Genomic DNA, 12,532 nt, shown 5'->3' with positions numbered 1-12,532 from the left:
GGCTGTTTTCCTTTAGGGCTTGAAATCATTCACTCCAAGCTCTTCTTGCCTTGAGGGTTTGCATTGAGAAGTCTGCAGTGATTCTGATGGGCTTTCCTTTGTATGTGATTGGTTTCTTTTCTCTCACTGCTTGTAGAATTTTCTTCTTCTTTTGGGTTTCTGGAATCCTAACTATTATATGCCCATGCGTAGAATTTTTTTGATCAAGGCTAGCTGGAGTCCTATATGCCTCACTTATCTGTATGTCAAGTTCTTTTCCCCTCCTTGGGAAGTTTTCTGCCATCACTTCTGTGAACAGCTTTTTTATGTCATCTGCACTCTCTCCTGTTTCTTCATTGACTCCATTCAGTCTTATGTTATTCTTCTTCAAATCATCTAGCAGCTGCTGGATTGATTTCTCATGTTCCCTTACAATTTTAAAGCAATTTTTCTTTTCCTGGTCACTAATTGCAATCTTATCTTCTGTATCTGAAATTCTATCCTCACATTGGTTCATTCTGCTGTATAGGCTTTTGATGGAGTTTTTAATCTCCAGAAAATCTGTTTGCATCTGTTTTATGGATTTCATTTGTTTCCTATGTTGGGATTCCATCATGTTCCTCAGCTCCTGTATTTTTTTATTTGTGTCCTCTCTAGATTTATTAATCATGTCTTGCACTATGGGCACAATCTTTGCTGTTATCTGAGAAATTATTTGATTTTATTTTTTCCAGATCCTCTTTTGTTGCCAGTTCAGGTAGTCCAGGTGGTTGAGTATCAGATTGTTCCATCTGGTTACCCTTTGGGGTTGCCTTAGGTGATCTGGAAGTCTGTTTTTGAGGCTTGTTTACGTGACTTCTCATTTCCACGGTGGGGGGGGCAGTGTTTCTGGCACCCGCGTGGCTCCACTTCTCTGCCCTAGGAGCATGGAATGGCAGCAGGAGAGCCTCTTCCTGGGCTCTGGGATTGACTCACCTTCTCTGCCCTAGGAGCGTGGAATGGCGGCAGGGGAGCCTCTTCCTGGGCACTGGGATTGGCTCACCTTCTCTGCCCTAGGAGCGTGGAATGGCGACAGGGGAGCCTCTTCCTGGGTGCTGGGATTGGCTCACCTTCTCTGCCCTAGGAGCATGGAATGGTGGCAGGGGAGCCTCCAAAGCCATGTTCTTTATAGTCTCTCTTAAACAATAAAAACTGTCAAACTCTCTAAGATGATTAATTGTTCCTCATATTTAAAACAAAATCCTTACATTTTGGAGCACTCACAAGACTTTTTTCCTGACCCTTTAAGGGTAGATGCCCTGTCCTCTGAATAGAATGTATTTCAAATCTCTTCAGTGTCCTTTCTTCGAAAGCAGTTCTTTAGTTTTCCTTCATCTTTTTGATACCTTTTTTTAAAAGTAGTACTAGAATGCTGGGGATTAAACCCAGAGCCTTTGCTCTGAGCTACATCTCAATCCCCCACTGCCCTTTTAATTTTGAGACAGGATCTTGCTAGATTGCCCAGGATAGGCTTGAACTTGTGATCCTCCTGTTTCAACTTCTTGGAATTTTGGTATTTTAGGTATGTGCTCCCATGCCTGGATATTTCTTGATACTTTTGAAAGTTACAGTTACTATTATAGAATGGTCCATAATGTGAATTTGAGCATCCTCATGGTAGATGCAGGTCATTCATCTTTGGCAGGAATGTTGGAGAAGGGATGATGTATTCCTCTCATTGTGTTATCAGGTGCCCCATTTTAATTTGTCCCATTATTGATGAAGATACCCCTTTGATTACTTCATTAAAGTGCTATCTTATCAGGCTCCTCTTCTGTAAAGTTATTTTTTTATGACCTATTAATTCTAGCATTGAACTGTCCAAAAAGAGGGGCAGTTGTTTTTATATTTTAATCCCTGTGGGTTTATCCTGCAAGCATTTATATTTTACAAAAGGTGTTGTGGGGGGAACTGTTGCATTAACCCTGTGTCCAGTTAATATGGACATGAACTTTTCTTTCTGATGACACAGAGGAATATTTTTTGTTTAACATGCATAAAGTATATTCAACAGAGCCTAAAAATGATATAGTTTATTTTCTTAAGGCTTTACAGATGATGAAGCTCTGTAAATAGTTGAAGTGACATGAGACCTTCTAAAGACACAACAAACTTACACTGATATTATTAGAGCAAAAGTTTTAGCAGTTAGGAGAAAACATTAATACTATGTTTCTTCACAGTGCAGCAGAGACCAAGAGATGATGGACTAATGGATTTAACAATGAATGACTATGATTTTAATTCTGGAAAGAGGTTACACATGATAGATTTGGAAATCCAAGAGGCATTTTTATTTTTCATGGCTTCTATTTTAAAAGGATATAGATCATACTTAAGGCCAATAACACAAGCCCCATCTGAAACAGCAACAGATGCAGCCTCTCTTTTTGCCCTGCAAGGTGAGTGATTGCATAGTTTTATAGCTTTCATATTACTGAGCTTAACCTTGTGACGATTTATTTGCTCTCTGGGTTAATAGTTCATGTTTCTCAAAGTACATACCTATTTGAAGGGTATGTGAACACCAATTCTGGTGATCCATTTCTATAGGAGAAGTTCTTTCTCTGGCTCATTAAATATAATCCTATTAGCAAGATACACAAAAGAAATTATTTGAGCCTCCTAGGCATATACATAATTCTTCACTCTATTATGTGTTGAGATACCAGTACAGTGGTGCCTCAGTTCACAAATGCTTTTGTTTGCGAACCAAATTTGGCAAGATTTTGTTTTTGTCTGCAACTCTGCATTGGGCGACAAACACAGCTGTAGCCATTTTTCCCACACAAACGGGAACATGGCTGTCTTTTCCAGAATCATGGAATGAATTAAGTTTGTGAACCGAGAAACCACCGTAGTTTCTCAACTTTCAGAGTAAGCAGGCAGAGGAATCCCTGGATGGCTACCTCTAGGCTTGAATAGGCTTTATTTGTTTTATTACAGTGTGCTTTATAAATATTACTGTCTATGCCACAAAATGGGAAAAAAAGGTTGGGAAGCCCCAGAGTTCAACTGGTGTCTTAATACATATTTACTTTCTTTTGTAGTGTTTAATATTTGAAAGAAAATTCAACTAGTACACGTTGATGGTTCCAAATGCTAAGCATTGGGTATTTATTAGTATGCAAAAGACACATAGGTATGAAAAAAATGAAAATGGTGTCCTGGTCTTTTTTCTCACAGGGCTTATAGTCAAAAGGATAAACGATTAGAAAGTATGGGTGAACAACCTTAGTTTCACAACTTTAAATTATGAAAGCCTTTTTGAAGAAAAAATGTCTAAGTTGTTCTCTCAAAGATGAATAGAAATTATCCAAACACAGGGAAATGAGAGACTGTTTCAGGCAGAGTTTTTGCAAAGCCCTTGAAGCTGGAAAGAGCTTGAGTTCATGGACCTAAAAGAAGGCCCAAGAGCAGTATAACTGAGCATGAACAGTAAAGTTAAATCAGGAGATAGACTTTAACGCTGATTTCAAGAAGTAAGATAATCAAGTGTGGTGGTGCATATTCGTGATCCCAGCTGCTTGAGTGTCTCAGGCAGAAGAACTCCAAGCTCAGGGCAAGCCAGAGCTACTTAGTGAGATGCTATCTCAAAAAGAAAACAAGAAAGAAGGAAAATATAAATGATCATCAGAAGGAACATATTGAAAAAGACATATATAGTGTGTTTAAGGAGAGAGTGAGTACATGAGAGTATGCATGTACACATAACATACAAAGAATTTGACGAAAAATAGCAATTTTTAAAATACTTTCCGATTCATTAGTTTATATGTAACTTTCAAGACAGAGAAGAAACAAGATAATTCTGGATGAAAATTTGAGATATCTGAATTTATGTTCCTTTCCAATTGCTTTCTTATTTGTCAAGTCATTTCCCTCCATAAGAATCTTAATTTCTTTTTTTGAGAAATAGTTGGGAATATGGGCCGGTAGGGCAACATGATTGATCTTGGTTTCTTCTATCTCAAAAATTCTATGAATCAATGAATGATATATGTTCTCATATTATGTATTTGTGTTGAACAGCTTTCTTAAGAAGCCGGGACCGATCACATCAAAAATTCTATAACATGATGACCAAAACACAAATGTTTATTCGCTTTATTGAGGAATGTTCTTTTGTCAGTGATAAAGATGCAAGCCTGGCATTTTTTGATGATTGTGTAGATAAAGTAAGTATCAGCATGTCTACAGTGGCCTAACTTATTTTCTGTGACTGTTATAAATGTTGTGAGTTATAGTTTGTATTTATAGTTTTTAACAAAATCTAAATTAATTCTATTTTAATAACTGACCATTTAGAATGAAAGTTTGAGTAGCCTGCTGAAATTATAAAACACACCTTTTAGAAGTATCTAATAGGAATTTACTGACTTATGTGTTTTATATTAGCAATGAAGTTCCTAACACTGTACACTTGGAGGCTGGGAATTTTTTCAAGTTTTTTAACTTGAGCATCCTTAATTTATACTACTTTTTTTTTCCAAGGTGGCTGTCACATGTTGAGTGTATAGCATAAGAGATATTTTACTTGACTCTTTGTACATTTGAGAGTGAATTTTTTGTTTTAATTCTTTCATTGGTACATTTTAGGTGTACAGTACGTTTACACTTATCATTGGTTACTTGTACCTGTACATGATGAATCTTGGTTCTTATTTTTTCCCCATTACCTGTGCGCCCTTCACCCCTCCACCCTTCCCTATTTACATAGATTTCATTTCCATTTTTTTTCTTTTCTCATAATTTTTCCTTTCCCTTCTTTCCTTTCCCCTTCCCCTCCCACCACCCGTACACCTTTGGACCTTTTAATATTTCAAATTATCAATTATTTGCTTTAATTATTTTAATCCTTATTTATACTTTCAGTTTCTCACACTAGAGAAACTATTTGGTATTTACACATGTGTGTCCTATTTATTTCACTTAAGAGTATGGCCTCAATATGCATCCATTTAGCTATAAGTGTCTCTAGTTTCTCGTTCTTTATGGCTGAGTAGTACTCCATTTTATAAAAAAACCATATCTTCTTTATCCAGTTTCCAGTTGATGGGCACTTGGGCTGTTTCCAAGCTTTAGCTACTACAAACTGTGCCACTATAAACACGGGTGCACATATATCGCTGTGGTATGATTCTTTTAATTCTTTGGGGGAAGATACCCAGCAGGGCAATAGCTGGGTCAAATGGTACCTCTAGCCCTTTAGTTCTTTGAGGTATCTCCATACTGATTTCCACAGTGGTTACACCAGTCCGCACTCCCACCGACAATGGAGAAGGGTTCCTTTCTCCCCACACCCCCACCAGCATTTGTTATTGGTTGATTTCTTGATAGCAGCCATTTTTTCTAGGGTGAGGTGGAATCTCAGTGTTGTTTTCATCTGCATCTCTCGAATGACCAGTGATGTTGAACATTTTTTCATATATTTATTTGCTGCTTTTACTTCTTTGTCTGAGAAATGTCTGTTCATTTCAGATGCCCATTTTTGAATTGGGTCTTTGAATTTGGGGGGTCTGATTTTTTTCAATTCTTTATATATTCTAGATAGTAGACCTTTGTAATTCAGAGTGAATTTATAGGTTTAATTCTGCTACTTTAAATTCACGTATGAAACCATCCTTTTTCTCTTCTAGTCATAAGATCATTAGGTGAGATAGAACTAGTTGACTCTCCATGCTGGAGAGAAAAGAGGTGGGAACAGTGGTCTAGAGAAGGGGTGTCTAACCCTGAACAGGTAGGGAAGCAGCCTGAAGTGGGTTTTGGAGACCAAGCTAGGTAATAGAGCATCCATACAGAGGCATGGCCTGTGTGGAGAATTAGAAGACAAGCAGGATAAAGAGGGTGTCTGTGCTGTGGGGGGCAGATTGTTGCAGGGCATCAGATTTTAAATAGAATGAGAAGAGTGCCCGTATAGAGGGAAGGATACGGTAGTGTGGCAAAGTCTGACTAGGTGAGGAAAATGTCCCTGGTGGATTAGGCTTAGCAAGTGTTATGACACAGTTTGATCTGAATGAAGGAAGTGCCAGCATGGAAGGTATGTGGTTTGGTCTGTAGAGGATTGTCACAGCCAAATTAGGATGAAGTCAATCTGCATGGAGGAGGGTTAGCAGTGAAGACAGGAGAATGTTACGTATGGGGAGGGAGGTCAAATAACTACATATTAAAGGTAATGAAGTCTCTCACAGTCACAGAGGACATTTACAAATATAAAAAACTAGAATGAATGCTGGAGTATTGGAATGGAATTGGAGGTTTGGTGTGGTATCATTTGTTTTAGCCAATATATAATGCATACAGATGCAAGTATATGTGTCTGTGTCTACATATCCCTACATTCTCTATCTCTGTACATTGAGAGGACCTGGAAATAGTCACACCATAATTGCAACAGATAGCTGATGCATAGATTTTTGGCTTCAAAACACTATTTTCCACCAAATGAAATTGTTGGTTCCAGGCTTAAGGCAGAGAAAGTATAAGATGAACCCTAAAGTGTTTTATATTAGAAAACAAGGGATTACTCCAAGAATGATGGAGAGATGATAAAAACATCTACACAGAGAAACAATTTGAAAAAATTCCTACTAGCAAATCTGGGACAACTTGAGCATCCAGTGTCAGTAACAAATTAATCTACTGAACAAAGTAGGAAACCATAGTCTCAGCAGATAACAGCTGATCAGTTTTAAGTCTGATGAATGTTCATTTGTTTCATTTGTACTACTAATTTCTTTTAGTTCATTGAAAAGAAAGTTTTGTGCTATTATCTGTTTCTTCTTTGTAAGAGAATCTTTTTTGTCTGCCTTATATTCTAACTACTTTGAAGATAATGATACACAGTGTAATAACTTGTTATTCTTGTTATTTTGTTATGAAATTTTGTTGTTGTTGTTGTTGTTGTTTCATTTTAAAAAGTCTGACAAAGAGCAGGATCTTACAAAGTTTCAAAGTATGATCCCCCAAAATACATGTTAATGGCAGAGGAGGAAAGAGTAGCTATGTGGTGGAAAAACGTGACATACAATCAGGTAATCAGAGAGAACACCCTCAATAACCAGACTGGTCGACATCATGTGCCCCTACAAGGTGGCACTGAGAACACAGCTTCAGTTCTGTGAATCTTCCTGCCAAAGATACATAAGCTGTATATTTAAAAAAAAAATTTTAAAGATGCATAAGCTGTCCAGACAAACAGACATTAGATTCTATAAGTACCAGTTCTGTAATCCAAATGGTGTCAAGGTTACAAAAACAAAGGAAAACTTGAGAAATGGTCCTAAAGTGAAATAAAGACACTTTACAACCAAGTACAGTGCATAGTTCAGAATGGATCCTTTTGGTATAACATTTTAGGATATAATCAATGAAAGTTGAATGTAGTTTGAAGATTAGATAGTATTAATATATTAAAGTTAATTTCCAGTTACGTTGTAATTGTGTAGGAGGATGTCCTTTTTTGTTTTTTTTGTTTTTGTTTTTGTTTTAGTATTGTTTCGGTACCGGGGATTGAACTCGGGACCTTGCACTTGCCAGGCAGGCAGCGGAACCACTGAGCTAAATCCCTGGCCCCAAGATGTCCTTTTTTGTGTTAAGTACATTTTAAAATATTCAGGGGTGATGGGCCATCAAGACAGCAACTTATTCTGAAAGAATAAGAAAATATTTATTTGTACTATACTCAAAACTACATATGTGTGTGTGTGTGTATAGTTCTTTACCATATGTGAGTTATAGTAGAAAAAAAGAAGTAAGCAAAACTTAATCATATATTATCTCAACAGTTTATAATTGTAAGGTTAAAGAAGGTATATCCTTTTCAAATTTATGTGACTGTGAAAATCAGAGATTTTGGCGCAGCAGTCAAAATAAAATACATCTCTCAAGAATGAAAAGTGGCCCGGGGATTTAGCTCGGTGGTTTCGCCACCTGCTGCACAAGCGCAAGGACCTGAGCTCGATCCCCGGTATGAAAAAAAAAAAGAATGAAAAGTGATTCTCATTGTGCATTGTTTAGCAGTAAAAAACACTGTATTGAGAATCAGGAGTACTTTAATGCAACTGTCATAAATATGACTTTAGTCATTTACTCTTTCTGTGTTGTTTCTGATCTGTGTTTTTTAAAGTACTGTGACGAGAGATAATTATAACTGCCTATCTCATGGTGTTCAGAGTAGGTTGGTATAAAATAAAAATTACGAAGTATTATAACTGTTTAAATTTGACTAATTTTATTCAAATTTATAGATTAAGTCATTTGGTTTTATTTCATGGCATAGAAACACTCAGTTTTTAAATGACTTGTGATTAGCAGGAACAGATTCACAGCCTTGTTTAGGCTTGTGCCTTTTCTTTTGCTTTAGGACATTTGACCAATGGTTGATGTAAAAAATACTTTTTCTGGTGCTGACAGAGAACTTATAACTTAAAGATGCCCAGAAATATCAACTTTAGTCCTTAAAATGCTAAGGAATGGGAAGAGATGAATATGTGCCATTACCTTTTTAGAACTTAATTCATTTTGCCATAGAAACACTCATATAAATGATAATTAGCTAGCATTAAAATGATACAGAGGTACAGTGTTATGCTAAGATATGAGTAATTTTGTGTGTGGAATGATATTCAAACCACTTTCAAGGACATATAAAAATCAAGTTTCTTGTAATATAGTAAATAGACCTTTGACGTCTACACTTTGATGATTTTTGACAAATGTGTATTTCCATGTGACCACTCCAAAATATAGAATGTTTTCATCATCTCTGAATGGGCTTTGTTTTGATGGAAGATGTATTTCCTACATTTTGAATAGCCTATTACAAATGGGTGTTTGGAACCCTGCCTTTTTGTAGGTTGAGCGCTGCCTATTTATTTTGAGAAGGAGATGATGTCCTAGTTTTTTGACAGATTTGTCATTGTAGCATTGTACCAAGAACTTATTTTCAGTATTTTAATAAAAATTTTAAGTTTATCTTATTTACTGCTTATAAAATTAGATATTGGCAATAAATAAGTAGATATGTCTTTAAAAATAGTTTCTCTAAATTCTTTTTCACAGGGATAATTACATTGATTTTTGTACATAAAGATGATGTTTGTGATTACCATTAAGTAGTGTGAATGTTTTTGCCATATGGTCCTAGCTTTCTACTTGTTATGCATATGGACTCAGGGAGTGTCCCTTGTGACCAGCATTGTACATTTGTAGAACAGTTGTTCTCCATGCCAAGCTAACTGAATCACAAGGGACCACATTAGTGACTAGTGTTTAGCTCGTAGCCTGCTTTATCCAGTAAATTTATTAAACCCCATGGGAACCCTGAAGGTAGAGCAGGAGTCTAATTAACAGTTCAGAAGAGAGAAGTCTTACGTTGTTTCCTTTTGACCAATTTAATGCATCTTATTTCCAAGCGTTTGTTTCAGCTAAACTCATGGTGTCACATGTTTTGATGAACTATTCATTAATATTGTAAGATATATCAGACTTGTAGTTTTGCTAGATACCTGTTTTAGTTACTTTTCTTTTGTTGCTGAAACAAAATACCCAACACCCAAAGTTAAAGGAGGAAAGGTTTATTTAGCTCACAGTTTGTAAAGTTTTCATTTCATAATTGGCTGGCTGCAAGGCAGGGTGGCTTCACAGAGGGGCATCACACACAGAGAACTAGTGCATGCCAAGCAGAAGAGAGAAAAAGCAAGCAAGGAATTTAACAGTGTCTTTTTGCCCCTTTTATCTTACTCAGACTACTTAGGGTAAATAGCAAGCACACCCTTTATCCTAGTGCCCTCAGGCCTAGGGTTGCTCCATGAATCAATCACACACTAGATTCAGCCACCTCTGAGAAAGCCCCACCAAAGACTACATGAGGCTTTGGGGGAACATCTAGACATAAGCCATAACAATACCTAAGGGATCATGTCCCAAGGAGTATATCTTAGTTAATATAGGTGATACTTTATGTTGTCTAGGTTTTTCTGTTGGTCACATGCTATTGATGTTAAGAGTGTCAGTGCAGGAGATGACTGAACAATTCCTTAAAAAAAAATTCTGAGAAGTCTCAAAAAAGATTCTATTTTTGTTTCTAGGTATACTATTTTCCTAAAATGTTACTTACCTATTCAAAGTCTAGATCTAATAAAAGATCACCTGTATATTGAATTAACATTATACTTAAAGAGTTTAATGACTAGTCAGAAAATCAAAATTGAGAATGCTTTAATTCAAGGGATTCCTTTATTATATAAAGTCAAGTATCAAAGATCTAAAATATATCTTAATAAACTTTATACATAATTGGAACTGAGGTTAATTGTATCCCTACTGTTCATTAAGCAGAACTTCCTGAAATATAAGTAACTGAACAGTGTGTTGCTACCATAAAGATAAATAAACTGATTTGATTGATTGATTGATTTTTTTTTTTGCTATGTATTTCAGGATGGCCTTAAACTCAAGGCAGTCCTCCTGCCTCAGCCTCCTGAGTGCCAGGATTACAGACATGCACAACCATGCCTAGCCTGCCTTATATATTTTAATAATACTACAGTAGCACAATAAACACAAAAAGTCAGTGCTTATTTTTAATCTGCAAATATTTTGAGTATCAGTAACACCTTAAAATTAATCATTTATGTATAGGTTAGTTGAATGACTGACCTCTTTTTTTTGAGTGAACAAATTCTTTTATCTCTGATAGTTTAACTATAGAAAGTAAATACAGTGGACCCTTGAGTTACGACCAGCCTCACATACAACTTGGGTTACGACTGGAATTTTAGTTTTAACTTATGACCAAAGTCTTGAGTTACAACAAGAATGCCAGCTGCTTGTGCAGCTGTAAACAAAGACTTGCAGTGCCAGAAAATACAAGTGTATGTGTCAGTCTGAGCCCAGATGTGCATGTTTGAGGACATGATTTTGGTCAGTGCTTTATTATGATTACTGCTATCAGAATGGCCCCCAAAAAGCTAGAAAAGAAGCTAAGGAAGGAAGGGAAGGTAAGACAATCGCAATCAAGAAGAAGGAAATTGTGGAGAAATACGAGAGTGACGTTGGTGTGACTGATCTCACTGATATGCACACTGTATCGAAATCTATCGTCTCAACAGTCTTACAGAGAAAAGATTTGTATAAGGAAATTAGTGTTGCTAGAGGTGTTACTCAAATTAGTCATGATCAGTAGTGTTAGATGAGGTAGAGAGGCTAATATTAGTGTGGATAAACGAAAGGCAGATGGCAGGTTTTAGCCTAAATTTATGAAAAAGCTCAGGCTATAAATGCAGACCTTGTAAAGGATAATCCATCAATGAATGATAATGGTGAAACATTTCATGCCAGTAAGGTGTGGTTTCACAATTTTAGATGAGATTGGGCACATTCAGGGTGGTATGGCCGTAGACTGGTTTCACAATTTTAAAGGAAGAACTGGGGTTCATAGCATAACTAGGTATGGTGAAGCAGCCAATGCTGATAAAAGGGCTGCTGAAAATTACATACACCACTTCCAAATGATGACACAGAGAAATGGCTTTTGCCCTCATGAAGTCTTTAACTGTGATAAAACTGGCCTTTTCTGGAAGAACCAGGAGAACATACATTAATCAGGAAGAGCCTGTGAAGGATAAGGTAATCTTATTGCTATACACCCAGTGTGAATGGTGATAAATCCTCTCTTAATTTATCACAGTGATAAATTAAGTGTTCAGAAAACACAAAGTCATGAAGAACAGGGTAGGGGTCATGTGGGGCTCTTAACACAAAGAAGGGATACCCAGAGTACTTTTTCTTGAGTGGATCAGGGAAGCGTTCTGTCTTATTGTTAAGAAATATCTAGAGGACAGAGGTTTACCACTCAAGGCTCTCCTCATTATGGACAATGCTCCTGCTTACCCATGAGATTTGAAAGAATAATTGGCTGAAGAATTCCTATGGCTCTCAGTCAAGTTCCTCCCACCTAATACAACTCTTCTATGGCAGCCTATAAACCAGCAGGTTATAGCTAACTTTAAGAAGCTATACACCAAGGAACTGATCTTAAAGTGCTTCTAGATGGTCTCAGGTACAGATTTAACCCTTAAAGACTTTTGGAAGGAAATTACAACATCCTTTCCTGTGCGAGGTTCATTGAGAGATCTTGGGTCAGTGTCTTTCTAAGGACACTGAGATTTGCCTGGAAGAAAGTGTGGCCTAAAATTATACAGGAGAGAGACTTTGAAGGCTGTGTAGAGGAGCTTGGGCCTTCAGTTGACCCTGTGGTTGATGACTTTGTCATTATAGCACAGTTCATAGGCTTGCAGGCAGACAGTGGTGATATTGAGGAACTGGTGGAGGAACACTCAGAAATTTCCTACGGAGGAACTTCAACAACTTCTGGCTGAGCAACAAAGAATGGCAGCTGAGGAGCTTTCTGAAGAGGACAGGGAGTATCAACGATCATTGCAGCAAAACTCTTCTTTTGAAATAAAGGAAATCCTGAAAAAATGGACAGAGCTACGAACATTTGTAGGGA

General features: G+C 36.9%; 1 protein-coding gene across 11 annotated transcripts in view; it reads left to right on the top strand.

Moving 5' to 3' along the window:
* Dennd4a (DENN domain containing 4A) overlaps nt 1-12,532 on the top strand; it is a 141,165-nt gene that overhangs the window by 75,604 nt on the left and 53,029 nt on the right. For all 11 annotated transcript variants that reach the window (XM_087199085.1, XM_087199084.1, XM_087199083.1 and 8 more), the window contains 2 exons: nt 2,202-2,420; nt 4,051-4,196. In XM_087199085.1, coding sequence (XP_087055211.1) covers nt 2,202-2,420; nt 4,051-4,196 — 365 coding nt within the window. The remainder of the gene's footprint in view (nt 1-2,201; nt 2,421-4,050; nt 4,197-12,532) is intronic.

Source organism: Heterocephalus glaber, unplaced genomic scaffold (assembly GCF_053883595.1).
Source record: "Heterocephalus glaber isolate CG9 unplaced genomic scaffold, H.glaber_assembly_v1.0 deba00001689, whole genome shotgun sequence".
In the NCBI taxonomy this organism is placed as follows: domain Eukaryota; kingdom Metazoa; phylum Chordata; class Mammalia; order Rodentia; family Bathyergidae; genus Heterocephalus; species Heterocephalus glaber.
The sequence above is the reverse complement of the archived record's forward strand: the minus strand, read 5'-3'. Positions and strand labels throughout refer to the sequence as shown.